This window comes from Lissotriton vulgaris, chromosome 7 (genome assembly GCF_964263255.1).
Source record: "Lissotriton vulgaris chromosome 7, aLisVul1.2, whole genome shotgun sequence".
Lineage (NCBI taxonomy): Eukaryota > Metazoa > Chordata > Amphibia > Caudata > Salamandridae > Lissotriton > Lissotriton vulgaris.
The window spans coordinates 1052325236-1052343700 of record NC_141695.1 but is presented as its reverse complement, the minus strand read 5'-3'; the positions used below and the strand labels follow the sequence as shown (position 1 = coordinate 1052343700).

The 18465-nt window shown below is 48.2% G+C and overlaps 1 protein-coding gene across 1 annotated transcript in view; it reads right to left on the bottom strand.

The window, feature by feature from the left end:
• Positions 1-3561: 3561 nt before the first annotated feature.
• Positions 3562-18465, bottom strand: part of TXNDC15 (thioredoxin domain containing 15) — a 126400-nt gene continuing 111496 nt past the window's right edge. The window contains exon 5 of the mRNA XM_086931501.1: positions 3562-6102. Coding sequence (XP_086787627.1) covers positions 5906-6102 — 197 coding nt within the window. The 3' untranslated portion in view covers positions 3562-5905. The remainder of the gene's footprint in view (positions 6103-18465) is intronic.

Here is an 18465-nt window from a genome sequence, read left to right as displayed (position 1 = left end):
GATGTCAGTCATAGTGATATATGCATCAAAAGGTTAGCCCAGTGCCCAAGCCATAATATGTATGATTCTCTTATCAGCCCCATCTCTTTCCTGAGATGTGGCCGAGCCCCTTCCGTGTGACATCTCGCTGAATCAAAGAGCACCCTTTGAAGTGTACAGAGGAAGCCTGGATCTCCCCTCCCCAGTGTGTCCCACCCAGTTTACAGGAATGCACAAATACACACCTGTCTGGGGGAATGTCTCTACCTCCTCTCCATGTTCCACCATGCAGGCCTGGGTTCCCCAAAATAGAACCCAGGGCCCTCCATGTATTGTACCATTCACATGCACACATTCATTCAAGTGCATGTATTTACCCCAAAAATGCTGCAAAGCACTACATCCTTCATGTAGTGTACAACTCACAGGCACACATACATCCAGCATGTGCATTTAGCATCATGCACGCACTGCACAGTTCTGCAAAATCACTATTTTGTAACCTTTCCAAGCACACAGCGCAGATACATTATCCTGTGCTGCACAGCACTTCACACCAAACTGATGTAGGCCATGGGTGAGTTAAGCACACACCAGGAGAACTTTAAAAATGAGTACGTCAGCAGGAGCAGGACTCACTCCAAATGCAAAGGTGCAAAGGGTAAAAAGCATATCTTCACTGCTACTGAAGAGAAGGGAAGAGGTGTGGCGCCGCGGCCAGGGTGACTGACTCCAGAATCTGGGGATCAAAATTCGATCCCCGGCACCGGCAGCAGATTAGCCCAGCACCATGTGACTCTGGGCAACAGCTTGCTTAATCTTCCCGAAAGCCCCCAGCACCTAGAGACCCTTACGCGGTTTACAAATGTGGATTATTATTATTATTTCTGATCACTACACTGTATGCTGCCACCATCGTATTTGTGCTGCTTAGTTCCTGGTTAAGGCAGTTGCCTCCACACGCTATGAATGTAGCATTTTGGGAACCCCTCCAGGTCCAACAGGTCCGCAATCCACGAGACAGTCCTATTTCATGGCACACATGCAGGATTCGAGTTTGCCTAGGACAACAAAAATCGGCATAAGGGAACCAGACATCAGTACATTTGAGCACTCAGGCCATGGGTGCACATTGATTATCAGGTAGATTACTTTTCTGTCCCAGCAAATATAGTCTGACTTCATACTTAAACAAAAAAAATGGAATGGAAACAAATCAGAAGTATCTGCAAAGTGACTAGAGTTCATTGTTTGCAACAGCAGTCTTTGAATTTAGCGTTTTTTGGGAAACATACCTCTTGGCCACCTGGTTCACCGAAGACCTCCAGGCCTCCAAACGAACATGCCGAAAAATGGAAAAGAACTGGCTCCGCAAACGGACTCTGCACAGCTACACTGCCCACAAGAACGCCACCCGCAGACACAATCAACTCATCAGAACCACCAAGAGGGGATCATTCAAAGACCACCTGGAAAACAACGCACACAACAGCAAAGAGCTCTTCAACATCGTGAAGGGACTCCCCAACTCTAGGTCCAACACCAACCACATTCCGCCTTCGCAAGACCTGTGCGACGCGCTGGCCGCCTTCTTCCACCGAAAGATCGCCGACAGCTTCAATGCCACAACCGCCCCAACAACCATCGCCCCACGACCCCCACCTGCACCAACCGCCTGCTCTCATGGACCAACATCAATGACTAGGACACCAGCGAGATCATGAACACCATCCACTCCGGATCACAGCTAGACCCATGCCCTCACCACATCTTCAACAATGCCAGCACAGCCATCGCACCCCATCTCCGGAAAGTAATCAACATCTCCTTCAAGACAGCAACCTTCGCGGAAAGCTGGAAGCACGCCGAGATCAAAGCCTTACTCAAGAACTTCCGACCCATCTCCCTTCTCCCGTACCCGGCGAAGGTCACAGACAAAATCGTCAACAAGCAGCTGACCCGCTTCCTCGAGGAGAACAGCATCCTGGACCCGTCCCAGTCCGGGTTCCGCAACAACCACAGCACCGAAACCACCCTCCTCGCCTCCACTGATGACATCAGGACCCTGCTCGACAACGGAGAAACAGCTGCCCTCATCCTCCTGGACGTGTCAGCCGCCTTTGACACAGTCTGCCACCACACACTACGAACACACCTACATGACGCCGGGTTCCAAGAGAAGGCCCTGGACTGGACCACATCCTTCCTCTCCGGCAGAACCCAGAGCGTCCGCCTCCCCCCCTTCCGCTCCACTGCCACCAAAATCATCTGCGGCGTACCCCAGGGCTCCTCCCTCAGCCCGACGCTGTTCAACATCTACATGGCACCGCTCACCCACGTCGCCCGACAGCACAACCTCAACATCATCTCCTACGCCGAAGACACCCAGCTGATCATCTCCCTCACCAAAGACCCTCACACCGCCAATACCAACCTCCACGAAGGAATGAAGACCGTCGCCGAATGGATGAGGAGCAGCCGGCTGAAGCTGAACTCGGACAAAACAGAGGTCCTCATCCTCGGCTCCACCCCCTCAGCCTGGGACGACTCCTGGTGGCCGTCAACCCTAGGAACAGCCCCGACACCCACCGAACACGCACCCAACCTGGGGATCATCCGACTCCACCCTCTCCATGACAAAACTGGTCAACGCCGTCTCCTCATCCTGCTTCCACACCCTCTGAATGCTCCGCAGGATCTTCAACTGGATCCCCACTGAGACGAGAAGAACAGTCACCCAGGCCCTCGTCACCAGTGGCTGGACTACAGAAACGCCCTCTACACAGGAACATCAGCCAAGCTCCTGAGACGATTGCAACGCATCCAGAACGCTGCGGGACGTCTGATCTTCAACATCCCCCGCCGCAGCGACATCACACCCCACCTGAGAGACCTGTACTGGCTCCCTGTCAACAAGAGGATAACCTTCAACCTCCTCATCCGCACACACAAAGCCCTCCACAAGACCGGCCCAGCATACCTCAACAGACATCTCAACTTCTACTGCCCCACTCGCCAGCTCCGCTCCGCCAGCCTTGCCCTCGCCACTCTTCCCCGCATCCGAAGAACGACCGCCGGCGGCAGATCCTTCTCCCACCTCGCCGCCAAGACCTGGAACACCCTCCCCACCAACATGCGGCAGACCCAAGACCTACTGGCCTTTGGAAGACTCCTCAAGACCTGGCTCTTCGATCATTAGCAGCACCCTCCCCCCCCAGCGCCTTGAGACCCTCGCGGGTATGTAGTGCACTTTATAAATGGCATGATTGATTAACTGATTGGATGGAAAGAGAGGGGCCTGAGGGACGTTGTTAAACTTCAGAGGGTTTAGTAGTTCTCTGCATTTCCAAAGCAGATTAGGTCAATCTGCTTCACTTTTTACACAGTGAGTTAGCACACAAGGTGGAAACACCACTGAGTCAAAGTAATAGTGTATCATTTCCCGGAACACACTCAATGACTGCATTAAATAGGGTGGAAGTACTGAAACACATTAGGCACTGGTCCATCAAACCCAGTAAAATTTTAAGAAATTCACCAACTAGGTACAAAATATAGCTTTCAGAGAAGATATAGACACTCTTGAATTTTCCAGTCAGTCTTTACTAAATGAATGAATGAAAACAAAAGTACAGGGCTTCCGAGAGTGTCTCGGCACTAACTGCTCTAGCAGGTGAGCAGTTTTCTTAATCACACTCTCTAAAGTAATCTCAAGGAAGATGAGTCATAGCGACTGGTTCTCACGAGGGCATACCCTGGAAATTGTTTAGGGAGTACCTCTTGTCCTAACTAACAGCACTCTCAAGCCCTCATTGACCTACTAAATGACACTCATTGAGTCCAAAACTACATAAAGCCCACAAATCACATACCCTGCCCAGCTTGGTTGCATTGTTGGGGCTGTGCGACGCTTGAAGCACATGACATCAGAGGTAACGAGCTTAAACTTCTACTCTGCGGCTCAAGTTCTTCTCTTGCTTGGACAACTTCCTCCCTGCCACTGCCATGATCGGAGTGACCGTGTACCGATACTTCGGGGCATCTCGGAACACTCACCAGGAGCTGCTGCATCGTGGCAGATGAGTGTATCCTGAGGATAATTTCATAGGCATTGCCAAATGTGGCATCTGAATGCCTGGTGGCTAACAGACACAAGCTTCTCAACATACCTCCTGGAAGACTGCCTACGTTAAGCAATACTCCAGATTATTCACCTCTGCCCCAGTACAATGGAAGGCCTTCACCACTACCATCAGTGGTCCTTTCTGTAAAAAAAAAACATGGAAGCAAGCCCCCACAACCCTAGAGTCGGAAGTCCTTGAATTAGAGTAGTTATATTCTTCTTTCCCAAGAGAGGTCAACAACATTCATAATACTAGAGTCGACAGAGACTCAGTTAAAACAACTGGAAAAAGAACACCAAGTTCACCTGGATGACACTGCAAATATGACCTGGGAGATAAAACGGACAAATTACTAAACTGACTCGCTAACCAGCAGGACATAGCCATGATGAGGCCATCACTATACGTCCTTGTGTGTCAGTGCAAAGCTCCTTAGATATAGCTTCAGCCATTACTAATTAATAAAAAACAGTTTAGGCAGCACAGCTTCACTGGGGCAGAGGTGACCCGAAACATACTCTCAGAACTATCAATGTAAGCTCTGTCATGCCATCAGTTCAAATATGTGGACCTTACCATAACCCCGGAAGTAATTCTAGAAGTGATAATGGGGGTGCAGTCAGGTGTGGGCCCAAATGGCCTCCTCAATACATTCTTTAAGTAATTCACATCCCTCTTGACACCCCACCTCCCAGAGGTATTTGCTGAAGCTTCACAAACTGGTTACCTCTAGTGCATCTAGACTAAAATGGCTTTATGCCTGGTCACTGCATTAGGCACTGCCTTGATGACTGTAACTCACACCATATAACTAACACACTATCTAAGTAGCACACACACACACGCACACACCCCCACCCACATTAATTTTAGTGGATTTCAAACATGCGTTTGATTCCATTAGTTGGAAATTCCTCACACAGGCGCTTCAGAAAATGAACTTCGGCTCAAGATTCCTTTCTTGGTTACAAGTCCTGTACTACTCGGAGGACTCTGCAGAGGATGCATACTTCATAGGAAGCAGCTTTTTCAAACTATTAAAACAATGTAACTTTTAATATTGACACTTAACACTTAGTTATTAATACTCACATATGGGCTCAGAAGAGCTGTGCGTAAGTAACAAAGTGAAGCTGTACCATCTGACCTGGTTCCAGTATTCCAACATCCATTTATCATATGTAGGGGGGTCTTAGGACTTTCCAGCGCTGGAAAAATCACTGACACGTTCTGTGGTGGTGACTGTTCTGTGGTGAAATTGCTTCTCTGCTCACCTTGCAGATACCGGTCACTTTTACATAAGTGCCACCCTTCCCAATTAGTTTTGGGAAAGTGCAGCTTCCTGCTTTTTTAAAACTCTGCACTGGAGCTGAAGGAAATGTGCTATATCCATCCATCTTAAGTAATACAGGAGGAAAATGCCTTAATGAGAGACATCCAACTCATTTACAAAACAGAAACCCTCACGGTATGGCCTAAAATAACTAAACACAGTGGTGGTACAAGTAAAGCATTGAACATAAAGTTTATAAAATCTAAGGTGCCCAGTTCCAGGAAAGGAGCTGACTGCTTTTAGCTTTATACTCTCCCTCAATGCTTGAGTTTCCCTTCAAATAGGTTTTAAGCAAAATCCTTTCGCCTTGGGCTCATAAAGCAAAAACGTATGTTTCCATTTTTGTTCACAGTCTTTATTATTGCCAGCACAAACTTTGGCTAGTTAATGTTTCTTGAGTAGATTACCCAGGTATTGTAATTTCTTCGGGGGCAATGATCTCTCCTTTCCAAATGTTTCCTCTCGCAAATCATTCAGGGTGTTCTTGTTCTGGTCCAGGTAATAGCCACCGAATGCTTTCCGTCCGTAACGTTGCATAAATAATAAAACTAGCCATAAACATCATTGAAAATACCAATAACCAATCAATTCCTTTCTGAGGTTTGCTAGGCAGCGGCCCTTCGTGGTCTTCAGCAGTGACAGCCACATCACTATTTGCGTCTATACCTAAAAGAGAAAAGAATCCATAGCATTAACACAAGATCAGTACAAGGCATTAGCATCACACTGGAGTTGATCGAAAGAGAACAGTTCAAATTGTTACTGACCGTAATACATTATTTTTTGTGTCACAAAAATGTGTCTTGCAATTAATCCCTCAGGTAAGACAAAATGTAAATTAGAGCACATCTAAAATCATTATCATGGATAGCTGAAGCCCATTTCTAAACAAATGTCAAATGAGGACAATAATGGTGTTCCCGATACTTGGCTTTAAACAGTATATCAATATTGTCAATGCACTACATAAAACAGCCATCTCCTTCTCAACCACTTATACAGGCTTCGCCATCAAAACCACGTTATGTAAGGAAAGCCTATACGCTGGGTCCAATGATAAATATCTTGTGACGAGGGCAGATAATTAACAGATACAGGGGAGATTCAAAAGGACCGTCTGAAGACCTTTAGACAAATTTCATTTTATTAAAAAATGTGTGTAAAATTGAGATTTCCTCTGACAAATACATTTTTCAGTGACTGTGGGCATTTTGCTAACCTAGTTTTATCAAAATCATCACAAATACCCCTCTTATTTTCTTCTTTCTGGGGAACTGAATACGAGTGCAAATGATAGGAAAGTCTACAGTTGGTATATGATCAGTAAGACCATTACCACAAAAGGTAACAGCAAACATACTAGTACAATACATTGCAAAACCATGCCATTAGAAGGTGTCATCTGAACTACATTGGAGATATTTAAGTCCTAAGATCGGTTTGGAGCGTTCCAGAAAGTAGTTATTGTACCTAAAAAAATTGTTTTTGAGATTAGGTCATTTTTAATGTATGTACTTGTAGGCAGAGACACCGTAAACTGCCCAAGTAGTTAAGATATCATATTTTAAATGCGACTCTCTGCTTCAGTTCAGTTGGTAGCTCATGAAAGCTGGAAGGAATCGAGGTGATTTAGTCAAATTTTCTTATTGAAGACAAGAGTAGAGTGTATGAAGCCTTTTGTCGATTGAGTGAAACTTTAAGCCCACTGGGACAAAATGTGTTGCAATAGTCCAAGCATGAGATAACCAATGCCTCAGCAGCCATATTTAGATGGAAGTCAAAAGAGGCTAACGTTTTGAGAGATGGTAATGGCCACTTTTGCTATTTTGCTTATGTAAAGAACCAAGAAAAGATATGAATCTATAATTAAGTTTAAAGATTTTACTGTGCACAACAAGGAAGGAAAGGAGTTGCACACCATCGAAGTTTAGAGTTTGGTGAGTGAGGTAGGTAAGAGTAGAATGTCAATTATGGAGGAAGTTATTAAGTACATTATGGTATCATTTGCATATTGATATATGGAAGCTGGCCTCCCTGAATAACAAACTCAACAGCTTGCAATATAGATTGAGCAAAGTGGGAGCTAAAAAGAACTCACAAGGCACCACAGAGTTCCCTCAAGTCAGACTTTGAATCTTCATCAAATGCGAAAGGTTGGTCAGAAACAAGCAAAACAAACCCAGGATATTGCCATGCAGGGCTGTTTGGCAATCCAAAGTGGAGATCATTTTGCTGTCTCCAATTGTGTCAGATGGTGATGTGACATCACACAGAATGAGGAAGCAAGAGTCCCCCTCCTCGATTCAGTATGCAGTGCACATCATCTAATAGTTTTAATGTGGCAATCTCAATGATACAGCAGTTTAGAATTCAGACTGATGATCAGTGAAGAGCTGCTCTTTGGTAATGTATTTCATGAGTTTAACAGACAAGCAACTCTCCATGCCAACAGAGATCAGAGACAGGTCTATACTTGGAAAAAATATTGGGGTTGGGTATTTATTTTCGAGTATGAAGTCATGTGGCAGGATTTCAGCAGGTCGATAAAGATTGCATGGGTGAGGGTAGCATTTAGCAGATTGTACCATTGCAAAGCAAACAAACTGAAACTGACTTTTATAATGTAAGGAATGTTGGTATTGGGAGGAGGGAACCTGACAGATATCAAGGTGTGAGGGATGATATTGTGTCTGTCAAGAAGAGTAGAATTTCATTGCATTCGTCAGCTGGGGGTCAAGGCAGGGATTAGGTGAGAGGGCTGGTATTATACTGGATATAGGGGAAAGAGGACCCAGCTAGATTAAAGGACAAGTCAATTTAATTTTGGAGAAGTTTGTCTTTGAACAATAAGGATGACATTTTCAGAACTTCTTTTCAGGGCTTTTAACTTGGCAACCGTAGGTATTTGGAAGTCAACCAAACATTTTCCATAAAGTTAATCTATATTCTTTTTCTGAATGAGAAACTTGGTGTATTGTTGTTTAACTGAAGCGGGCTTATGTATCAACAACTGAGGCAATGCTGATGTTATAATTCTATGTCAGGACTGGAGGCGAGGATTATGCCTTCTTTCTCCACTTTATTCACAGCTGCAAAGATAACAAAGACTACATTTCCTATGATTCCACAGGGGCATGTAGTCTAACAAGAAAAAAACAGAAACACCTGGTAACAACCAATAGAATGTCCAGACTCAATGTCCAATCAGGGCCTTGGCAGCCCTCACATAGTCCCTCCACAGTGTCTATTCCTCCTCTTTTTTTCGCTGCTGAACAGCAAGATAAGTACCCTTCAGGCTTTTCCTTGTGTTTTAGCCGTTTTAGGGTGTTTGCGATGTTTATTTGCTAAAGCGCTGCTTTGTTCGACTTAGTGCTTCGCATTGTGGTAGTTGATGTGGCTTCACGCTGTGGCATTGTGTATTTTGGCTTCGCGTGGGGTTCCGCACTTCTTGGCAGAATCTTACTTTCCTTTCCAGTGCGTGCATTCTTCGTTATAGCATTGAGTTTTGATTCCCTCTCCCGCAGCGGTGAAGCCGCGCGGAGGGGTGGTGCCGCGGCTACGGGTTTCCCCGTACCTATGCGGCAGAGACTGGCTATTTCTCTCTGGTCCTCCCGCCTTTAGAGGGCGCGTGTGTGGAGGCCGGCGCATCGCGGCGTTTGATCTCTTTTCGGAGGTTCAAACGTCGCGCACGCGTCAGCGAGAAGCCCCGGCTGAGGACGAACGCCTGTGTGGTTGTATCGGCGGTATTGAAGCGTTTACCGCGATTCTTGTGCCCCACGCTCTGGCCCTGCTTTCTTCTCTTGAGGCTATCTGGACAGGGCCTGTATTTGCAGCTGTTGCTGTTCACGCCTGTTGGTCTGTATTGTGAGGGGGCACAAGTGCTCAAAGGGACATTACCCAGCCGGTAGCCCTGTACAAAGAGGGTTGATTAAGTTTTATGCCAGTTTGTCCCTGGGCTTGGACCCATTGATTGGCGGATCTCCGCCCTCCTAAAGTGTTCAGCTGACACCCAGCCCGATAAGCCTCTCTGTTGCTAGGCCAGGGGTACCCCTCTGTTATATACTGCGCAGCTCTTCGCTGTCCCATCATGGAGTACTATGAGGACTATCAGGAGGACGACGACGATCCCCTCGCTGACATGCCCTGGGGGGATGCCTTTTACGAGGCAGTGGACACCATCTATAAGGCGGTTGAACAGGCCATATCCCCTTTAGAGGATAGGCTATCGCAAAAAATTGACCAGATTTTTGCCAAGCTTTCCCAGCATATTGCTCCTATTCCCTCCCAGGCTGCTGCTCCTGTCCCCCACGACCCACTGGGCTCCCCTCCGCATAAGTGTTCCCGCAAGGCGGGCGTGAATGGGGATCCTTTTGATCGCCTTAGGCAGGCCTTTATGGCCAGTAGGCCAGCTGCCTTTCCCCCGCCCCAGTGCCAGGTCCGTCTTCCTCTCCCGGTCAGGTTCCGACGCCCCTAGCCCCTCAAGCTCTTCCAGGGTCCTCCCAAGAGCCCCCGATCACGGCGGATATGTTGGATCCCAATGATATAGTGCACCCGCGGTCCTCGGAATGGTCCCGCTCCGATAAGGTGGCGGCTTACGTGGCCGCCCATATCCGCCGCCCTCTTGAGAAAGAAGCTCGTAACTGTCTGCGGGCGGAATGCCCTCGCCCTTCTCTTGACGGGAAGGTTGCCCTTACACCAGAGATTGACCCCAGGATGGGCACCTTTCTTCAGAAGTTTATTGGAGATCCTAAAAAAAGGCATCGATAGATCCTGGAGGGCCTGCCAGTATAAGCTCCTGGACGCCTTGGGTCCCATTACCAAGATCCTGGACATGGCCGAGGAGGCTAAGGAGTCCGGATCTCATCTCCCCAGACACCCTTTCAGGCTGGGCACAAAGAGTAGTTATTTTTATGGGCAATGCCAACTGTGCCCTGTCCACTGAGCACCGCCGGTCGCTCCTTATCAAAATCCACCCGAAGCTGGGAGACCTGGCGGATTCTGAAGCGGGCGCTGTCGCCCAAGGGGGCCTGTTTGCGAACCTTCGTGAAGGAGCTAGGTAAATTTGTAAATACCTTCACATCCCTTGACCGTGCTCAATCGACGATTAAGAAGGTGTTTCCCCGTGTTTTTCGCGGGGCCGGCTGAGAAAGGGGCCGCTCGGCCGGTCGCCAACAGCTAAGTCAGACGAACCAGAAGGGCTCCGGAAACTATCAATCAATCAATCAATCACAGCATTTATATAGCCCGCTACTCACCCGGAGGGTCTCAAGGCGCTTGGGGAGGGGGGGTCCGCTACTGCGCGAACAGCCAGGTCTTGAGCTGCTTCCTGAAGGCGAGGTGGTCTTGGGTCAGGCGGAGGTGGGTCGGGAGGGAGTTCCACGTCTTGGCGGCGAGGTAGGAGAAGGATCTTCCTCCTGTGGTGGCTCTTCGGATGCGGGGGACGGCGGCGAGGGCGTGGTTGGTTGATCGGAGCTGGCGTGCGGGAGTGTAGAAGTTGAGGCGGCTGTTGAGGTATCTTGGGCCTTGGTTGTGTAGGGCTTTGTGTGCGTAGGTGAGGAGTCGGAACGTGATTCTCTTGTTGACCGGGAGCCAGTGCAGGTTTCTCAGGTGTCCGGAGATGTGGCTGTGTCGGGGGATGTCCAGGATGAGTCTTGCTGAGGCGTTCTGGATTCGCTGGAGTCTCTTCTGGAGTCTGGCAGTGGTTCCGGCGTAGAGGGAGTTGCCGTAGTCCAGTCGGCTGGTGATGAGGGCCTGGGTGACCGTCTTCCTGGTCTCGGTGGGGATCCACCGGAAGATATTACGTAGCATGCGCAGGATGTTGAAGCATGACGAGGAGACGGCGTTGACTTGTCTGGTCATGGAGAGGGAGGAGTCCAGGATGAAGCCCAGGTTGTGTGCGTGGTCTGTTGGTTTGGGTGCGCTGCCCAGGGTGGGGGGCCACCAGGAGTCGTCCCAGGCGGAGGGCGAAGATTCCAGGATGAGGACTTCAGTCTTGTCTGAGTTCAGTTTCAGGCGGCTGTTCTTCTTCCACTCAGCTACGTCTTTCATCCCCTCGTGTAGGCTGGCTCTGGCGGTGGCTGGGTCGTTGGTGAGGGAGAGGATCAGCTGGGTGTCGTCGGCGTAGGAGATGATGTTGAGGTTGTGTTGGTGTGCGAAGGGGGCTCATGTAGACATTGAAGAGGGTGGGGCTAAGCGAGGAGCCTTGAGGAACGCCGCAGATGACTTCGGTGGCTTCTGATCTGAAGGGGGGGAGGCGAACTCTCTGAGTCCTTCCGGCGAGGAAGGAGATGATCCAATCTAGTGCCTTCTCTTGTATTCCGGCGTTGCTGAGGCGCTGCTCTAGGGTGCGGTGGCAGACAGTGTCGAAAGCCGCGGAAAGGTCCAGGAGGATGAGGGCCGCTGTTTCCCAGTTGTCGAGCAGGGCTCGGATGTCATCAGTGGCAGCGATGAGGGCGGTCTCGGTGCTGTGGTTGGCCCGGAAGCCGGACTGCGAGTGGTCGAGGGATCCATTCGACTAGAGGAAGGCGGCCAGCTGCTTGTTGCCGGTCTTCTCGATGACTTTGGCCGGAAACGGGAGGAGCGAGATGGGGCGGTAGTTTTTGAGTTCGGTGGGGTCTGCTGATGGTTTCTTCAGTAGAGCGCTGAGTTCGGCATGCTTCCAGCTCTCCGGGAAGGTCGCTGTGTCGAAGGAGGTGTTGATGATGTCCCACAGGTGGGGTGCGATGACTGAGTCGGCCTTGTTGAAGACTTGGTGAGGGCAGGGGTTGGTTGGAGATCCGGAGTGGATGGAGTTCATCGTGCGTAGGGTTTCCTCGGTGTTGATCCGGGTCCAGCGGCGGAGGGTGGTGGTGGGGGGTGCAGGTGCTGTCGTGGGGTGCGTCGGCTCTGTGCTGAAGCTGTTGTGTATGTCCGTGATCTTGTTGTGGAAGTAGGAGGCGAGGGAGTTGCAGAGGTCTTGTGATGGGGTGATGTTGTTTCCAGCGCTGGGGTTGGAGAGCTCTTTGACGATGTTGAAGAGTTCCTTGCTGTTGTGGGCGTTGTTGTCCATCCGTTCCTTGAATGCGGTTTTCTTGGTGGTGTGGATCAGTTGGTGGTGTTTTCGAGTGGCGAGCTTGAGGGTGGTCATGTTGTCTGGTGTTGGGTCTCTGCGCCAGGCTCTCTCGAGTGCTCGGCAGTTTCTCTTGGAGCTCTTGAGTTAGTCGGTGAACCATGGTGCCTTCTTACTGCCAGGTCTGCTGGGCGGGGTCCTCAGTGGGGCGAGATAGTCTGCGCAGTTGCTGATCGACTTCGTGAGGTTGTTGGCGGCCTGGCTGGGGTTCGCTGAGCTTGCGGGGGGGTGGGGGGGTCCTGGCTCAGGGAAGCGGCGAGCTGGTCAGCTGTGATCTTGTTCCAACTTCTGCGTGCAACCTGTTGCTGGTGGTGGTGTATCGTGTTCTTTTTGTAGCTGAAGTGGACGCAGCTGTGGTCCGTCCAGTGGACGATCAAGATTCGGGAATTTTTACCCCACACGAGGAAAAAGGGGTAAAGGCAGAGGATACCATTGAGGAGCTGCAGTCTCTAGTCCAGGTGAGCGTTCTCCCTTCTTTCCCACAAGACATAGGGGGAAGGTTGGTGCGCTGTTTTCAAATCTGGCTTACAATCACGAGCGATGCATGGGTCCTACAGACTGTGAGGGGTTTTCACTTAGAGTTCGAGGGGACTCCGGTGCAAGCCGCCTTGGAGCGGCCTATCCAGTTCTCCGCTCAGGACAGCCTTTTGGTGGACGAGGAGGTCTCCTACCTCCTCCGCAAGGGTGCCATTACCCGCACTTCTCGGGGGTTTGTGAGCAACATTTTCCTGGTCCAAAAGACCGATGGGGGCAAGAAGACGGTGATCAACCTTTCCTACTTCAATCAATGGCTGGTTTATCGCCATTTCAAGATCAGGACAGCCTTTTGGTGGACGAGGAGGTCTCCTACCTCCTCCGCAAGGGTGCCATTACCCGCACTTCTCGGCATCCTTCTCGGGGGTTTGTGAGCAACATTTTCCTGGTCCAAAAGACCGATGGGGGCAAGAAGACTGTGATCAACCTTTCCTACTTCAATCAATGGCTGGTTTATCGCCATTTCAAGATGGAGGGAATCCATCTTCTCAGAGACGTCCTCCGGCCTTTCGATTGGATGGTCCGCTTGGACCTCAAAGACGCCTACTTGGTGGTCCCCATTTTTCCTCCCCATCGACAGTCTCTTCAGTTCCTCTGGGGTCCGCACACTTACGGGTTCACATCTCTCCCCTTCGGCCTCTCATCGGCCCCTTGGTGTTTCACCAAGGTACTCAAGCCGGCGGGGGAGTTTTTAAGGTCCAGGGGTGTCAGGATGATCGTGTACCTCGACGATCTTCTGTTGATGGCGGCTTGCCCGCGTCGCCTGTCACAACAACTGCAGGTGGCGGGGTCACTCCTTCAGGGCCTTGGGTTTGTGATAAACTAGAATAAATCTGTTACAGCCGACCCAGAACATTACATTCTTGGGATTCGTCATAGACTCCAAGGTTTCCACGCTCATTCTTCCGGGCAGGAAGGTGACCAAAATCCGTCACGAGCTGCGACGGGTTCTTTCCAGAACCCAAATTTCCCTCCGACAGCTGGCCCGAGTAGTAGGCTTATTGTCCGCCTCCATTCAGGCAACTTTCCCGGGCCCTCTTCATTACAGGGCCCTCCAACGCCTCAAAGGGTACTTCCTACGGAAAGGGTATCCGTATTCGCACAAAGTCGACTGATCCGATGATGGTTAGATCACATGGAGGCGTGGAACGGGCGGGCAATCTTCGGGTCCACCCCAGACATGATTATAGAATCAGAAGCCAGCAGGTTGGGTTGGGGGCCCGATGCGGGGATCTCTCTACAGGAGGTTTGTGGTCACCCAACGAACAGAAGTTACACATAAACTGTTTGGAACTTCTGGCGGGATCTTTCGCAGTGCGGTGCTGGAAGAAAGAATCAGTTCAGTCCTGTGTGGCACTCAAGATGGACAACCTCTCAGCGGTTCGATATGTGAACCATTTGGGGGGGCACCAAGTCGAAAGCCCTGTCTGATCTGGCGGCAAGTTTCTGGCAATATTGAGCAGCTGGAAGAGTTTTTTGCTTTAAAGATCTATTGAAAGTTTTTTGCATGCATAGGGATTGTCACATTCAGTTCAGTGTAGTGTAGTTCCTAGTTTCCCACTAGGCCCTGCGCATTGGAATAACATAAACAGTAGTATCGACGAGGAACTGCGGATATTCCAGGCCTCCACTGACTATGCTAAACTTAATTGGGTTGTGTTACCAACTAGCTCAGAGGTCACTGGAAACTTTCTTCTCTGCATAGGAAGTGATCAGCTTCCTTGGCACAGACAAGAAGGGATTCAGTTTTCCAACAACCGTGCAACATGACAACTTTGCTCCTCAGATCAAGAGTCAATCTCTAGGGTCGTGTGAAACAATAGACATGTATTTCACTCAGTCAGTCTAGTACAGTTTACTTTCACGAGATGTAGAGAATAGAGAGACGGGCGTTTGTCAATAAAGGGTTAACATTTATTGAACAGTCTTTCTTCTCGTACAAGAGAAATGTATTGCCACAATTGCAATAATTGTTATTATAAAAAGTACGTACAGTAAGATAAGTATTGCGAAATAGAACTGTAAAAGCATCGATATGGTTTCTTAGCCATACAATGGTTTAAAAGTAATAAAACATATATACAGTCATATATACATTAGGCTAACATACTCAACTGGTGCTTCTAACTAAGCCTACCCCAGTGTGCCTGACCTAAGCCTAACACGTGAGAAGGGGAGTAAGTAAGTAGCTTTAAGTTAAGTTGGTTTTGCCAAGGTTTGTTTCAAGAATTCTCGTCTAAGGGTTTAGTCAACACCATACCTCTGAATAGAATGATGGAGGATTGGTATCTCCTTCAGGGGTCTCTCTCGATATCCCAGTCACCCGCGAGGGTAAACCGGAAGCGCCGGGACTGGATTTCTCTGCACGAGAAAGGCAGCGGCTTCTCTTCAGCGCGTCGAGGAAGGAGGGGGGACAGCGTCCGCGGGCAGCTGGAATCTGCTGGATGTCTTCGCAGAGGGACGGCTGTTCAGCTCCTTAAGCGTACTGCACCATAGGTCGCGCTTTAGCGGCGATAATGGTATCAGCAGCTTCACCACCACAGGATAGCAGGCTGCAGCGACAGAGTGCTAGATTTACCAACACGGGGTCGTGCAGGCAGCTGGCTTCAGTAGCTCGTACAACAGGCATTGCTTAAGGCAACGTTGGTAATATTTATACCTGACAGGTGCCGGGTTTGACGCAAGTTTGCTGGACATAAGACGTCAATTAAAGATGTCACTAGGAAGTGATAGTTATCAGTTGCTCATTAGAGTTCCATTACTAATCAAAACATAGCAAGCGGGGATTTCCAGGTTTGCTGAGTTTTTATCTTGTTGAAGAACTCGGAGTGTTATCTAGGAATATCAGATAGTGACTACTGCTCTGTCATTGCACTAATTGGTCGCAAAGGAAGTGGCAGAGGGAACTATGCTGGAATGTGGCTCTGTTCGTGTGAGGCCAGAGATGACTTTTCAGAAAATCGCACTTGAACGGTTATGCCAATATAGGGAATAAATGGATTTATAGCCGAATAGGGGCATAAGGTCACAGTATCGATCAGGAACCTAGATAAACACGCAACACCCACTCCACGGGTTAATGTCCATCAAAATTACTAAAACTAAGCAATTAGATGCATGTGTAACATTGCCCACCCCAAAATACATAAATGCATTCGAAATAGGCGTACTTGTAATACATGGAATTTAGGTACTGTACGTTTTTTAAAGCATAGTAATCATTCAAAAAATTATTGCATATGAAATCAATGAACGATTATGCAAAAGGAATTACACATGAAGTATCTCTGACAGAAGAAAAGGCGAGATAAATCATCACATAAAAATGCATTGTAATAACATGTGTGCTAGAGGCTGGTGTAATGTTGTTATGTCTCTAGATGTGTTTAGAAATAGAAGTGTGAAGCTTCTGTTCTCTAAGAATAGTTTTTACGTTAAGCAAAGAATTGTTCGTGCCAAAAAAGGTCAATATTAAAAAAATTGTCCAATTCAAAGAAAATAGATTTCCAAAGCTCTTGGCAGTTTTTGTTGATCAAAACTGAAGGCCGAATTCAGAGTTCATGGGAACGCTGTGTGTCGGAAAGCTTCTAAAAATGTTATTGTTTCTCTATGGGTGAGAACATCGTATCAGACAGGCTCTCAAAGAATTGGTCTACAAATTCAGGTGATAGTTCAACCAAATTAGATAGCGCTGTAACTTGGCAGGTGTGAGAATGATTGCTGTCATCGAAGGCAGGACCAGCAATGCTCACAGAACGTTGTACCTGGATGATGTTGCTTTTGTCACTCGCTCCACTGTTACCACTTGGCTGTAGTACAGGAGTCTCCACGAATGCCGTCATCAGGATTGGTAGCCGCTGGGGACAACACAATGCGTGAGCCGTTATTGGACTGAGCAAAGTATCGACGTCCATTGGTACTGCTGATGGAAGTGAAAGACAGATGTCCAACACGCATTCATCGCCGCAAAGCATACACCGTAGCACAGGTAAAATGCAATTTTGCCATATCGGTCTGAATGAAAGGAACCAGGTCATGTTTAGATCTGTCAGCCTGGCCAATCCAAGGACGCTAGTTATCCTGTCCCGGTAGCGCATTGCTAGGATTGTCTCTTCCATTCCCATGGGAGCTATGTCTGAGCCGAGGCTTGCCATAACGAAGCAGGAGGGTCAAAAATAGAATCCCTGCGACGAGTCCCAAAAATAATGGTATGCCGCCAAAAATGGAGTGCACAAAATTAGGAAAGATTCCCAAAATTGCCTGGAAGGGTGTTAGCAGTCCCGTAAAGACTGTCTTAAATATGCCTGGGATGCTTGTTGCACTAGACATGTTAAGGAGTTGGCTGAACATTTCTACGAAATGCACGGGGCAATTTGTTGATAAAAGGTCATGAACCTCAGTAGCCGTCCTTGCGACTAGAAGATCATACGTCTCTTTAGATGACGTTATAGGCACGGTTGTCTGTAAAAGTACAGATTTCATTTTGCTTAATGTATCAATTCGTATAGAATAGAGATTCAGACGAGGCCAGATGGGAGTCACTATGTCTGGAGGCTCACTCGGAAACAATGCTTGCATACAACATTTGACCATGGACGTAACTTGTACTAGATAACTTTTCCCTGGCGTCAGGCCACAACATCTGTGATCCGTTCTAAGAATGTAACTCCCGTTTGCGAGTTGCATAAAGAAGGGCTCTATCTGAGTTGCAGGTGTGACTAGCTGGTGGCATGAAAGGTTGTTTGAATTTCCATCACATGCTCCGTGTAAATTAATACCCTGACACAAAAGTATACCGCTTAGTGAGTGTTTACAGTTGTCACCACTAAGAAATACATTTTTGTCACTGTCACTATAGCAAGAGTGAGTGTATGGTAATTTCCATTCGGATTTTACATATCCTTTACCCAATTGTTCATACTGGCCAGCAGGTATGTACTCAAGGCACTTTTTAAATCGGAAAGTTGTTATCGGAATTGTGATAATTCCGTGTATTATCCATTCAATGACAGGACTCTCTGACATTGTCAATGGTAATCTCTCGAGTTTTTCGATGCTCAGGATTGTATAGTCTGCTCCTTTCTGTGCCAAACTTAACTGTTTATCAGTAAGGTTAAAACTGGAAAATAATGACGTTGTGTTGATTAAACGCCAAGGCACATAGCCTGAACGAAGATTTTGCAGCGTCCAGCCTAATTCTATAATAGAACGTAATTGAGATTGGCCATGTTGTAACATTAGCAAATCTCTGTCTATCACATCAAAGGCAGAGGATACAATATTGTCCAACGAATATATTCTGGAAGACAGAGTCGTTAACCCATTGTCTACCACAGAAAGTGATTTCTCCAAATTAATACGATCAATTTCTCGTATTTTTTCAGCAG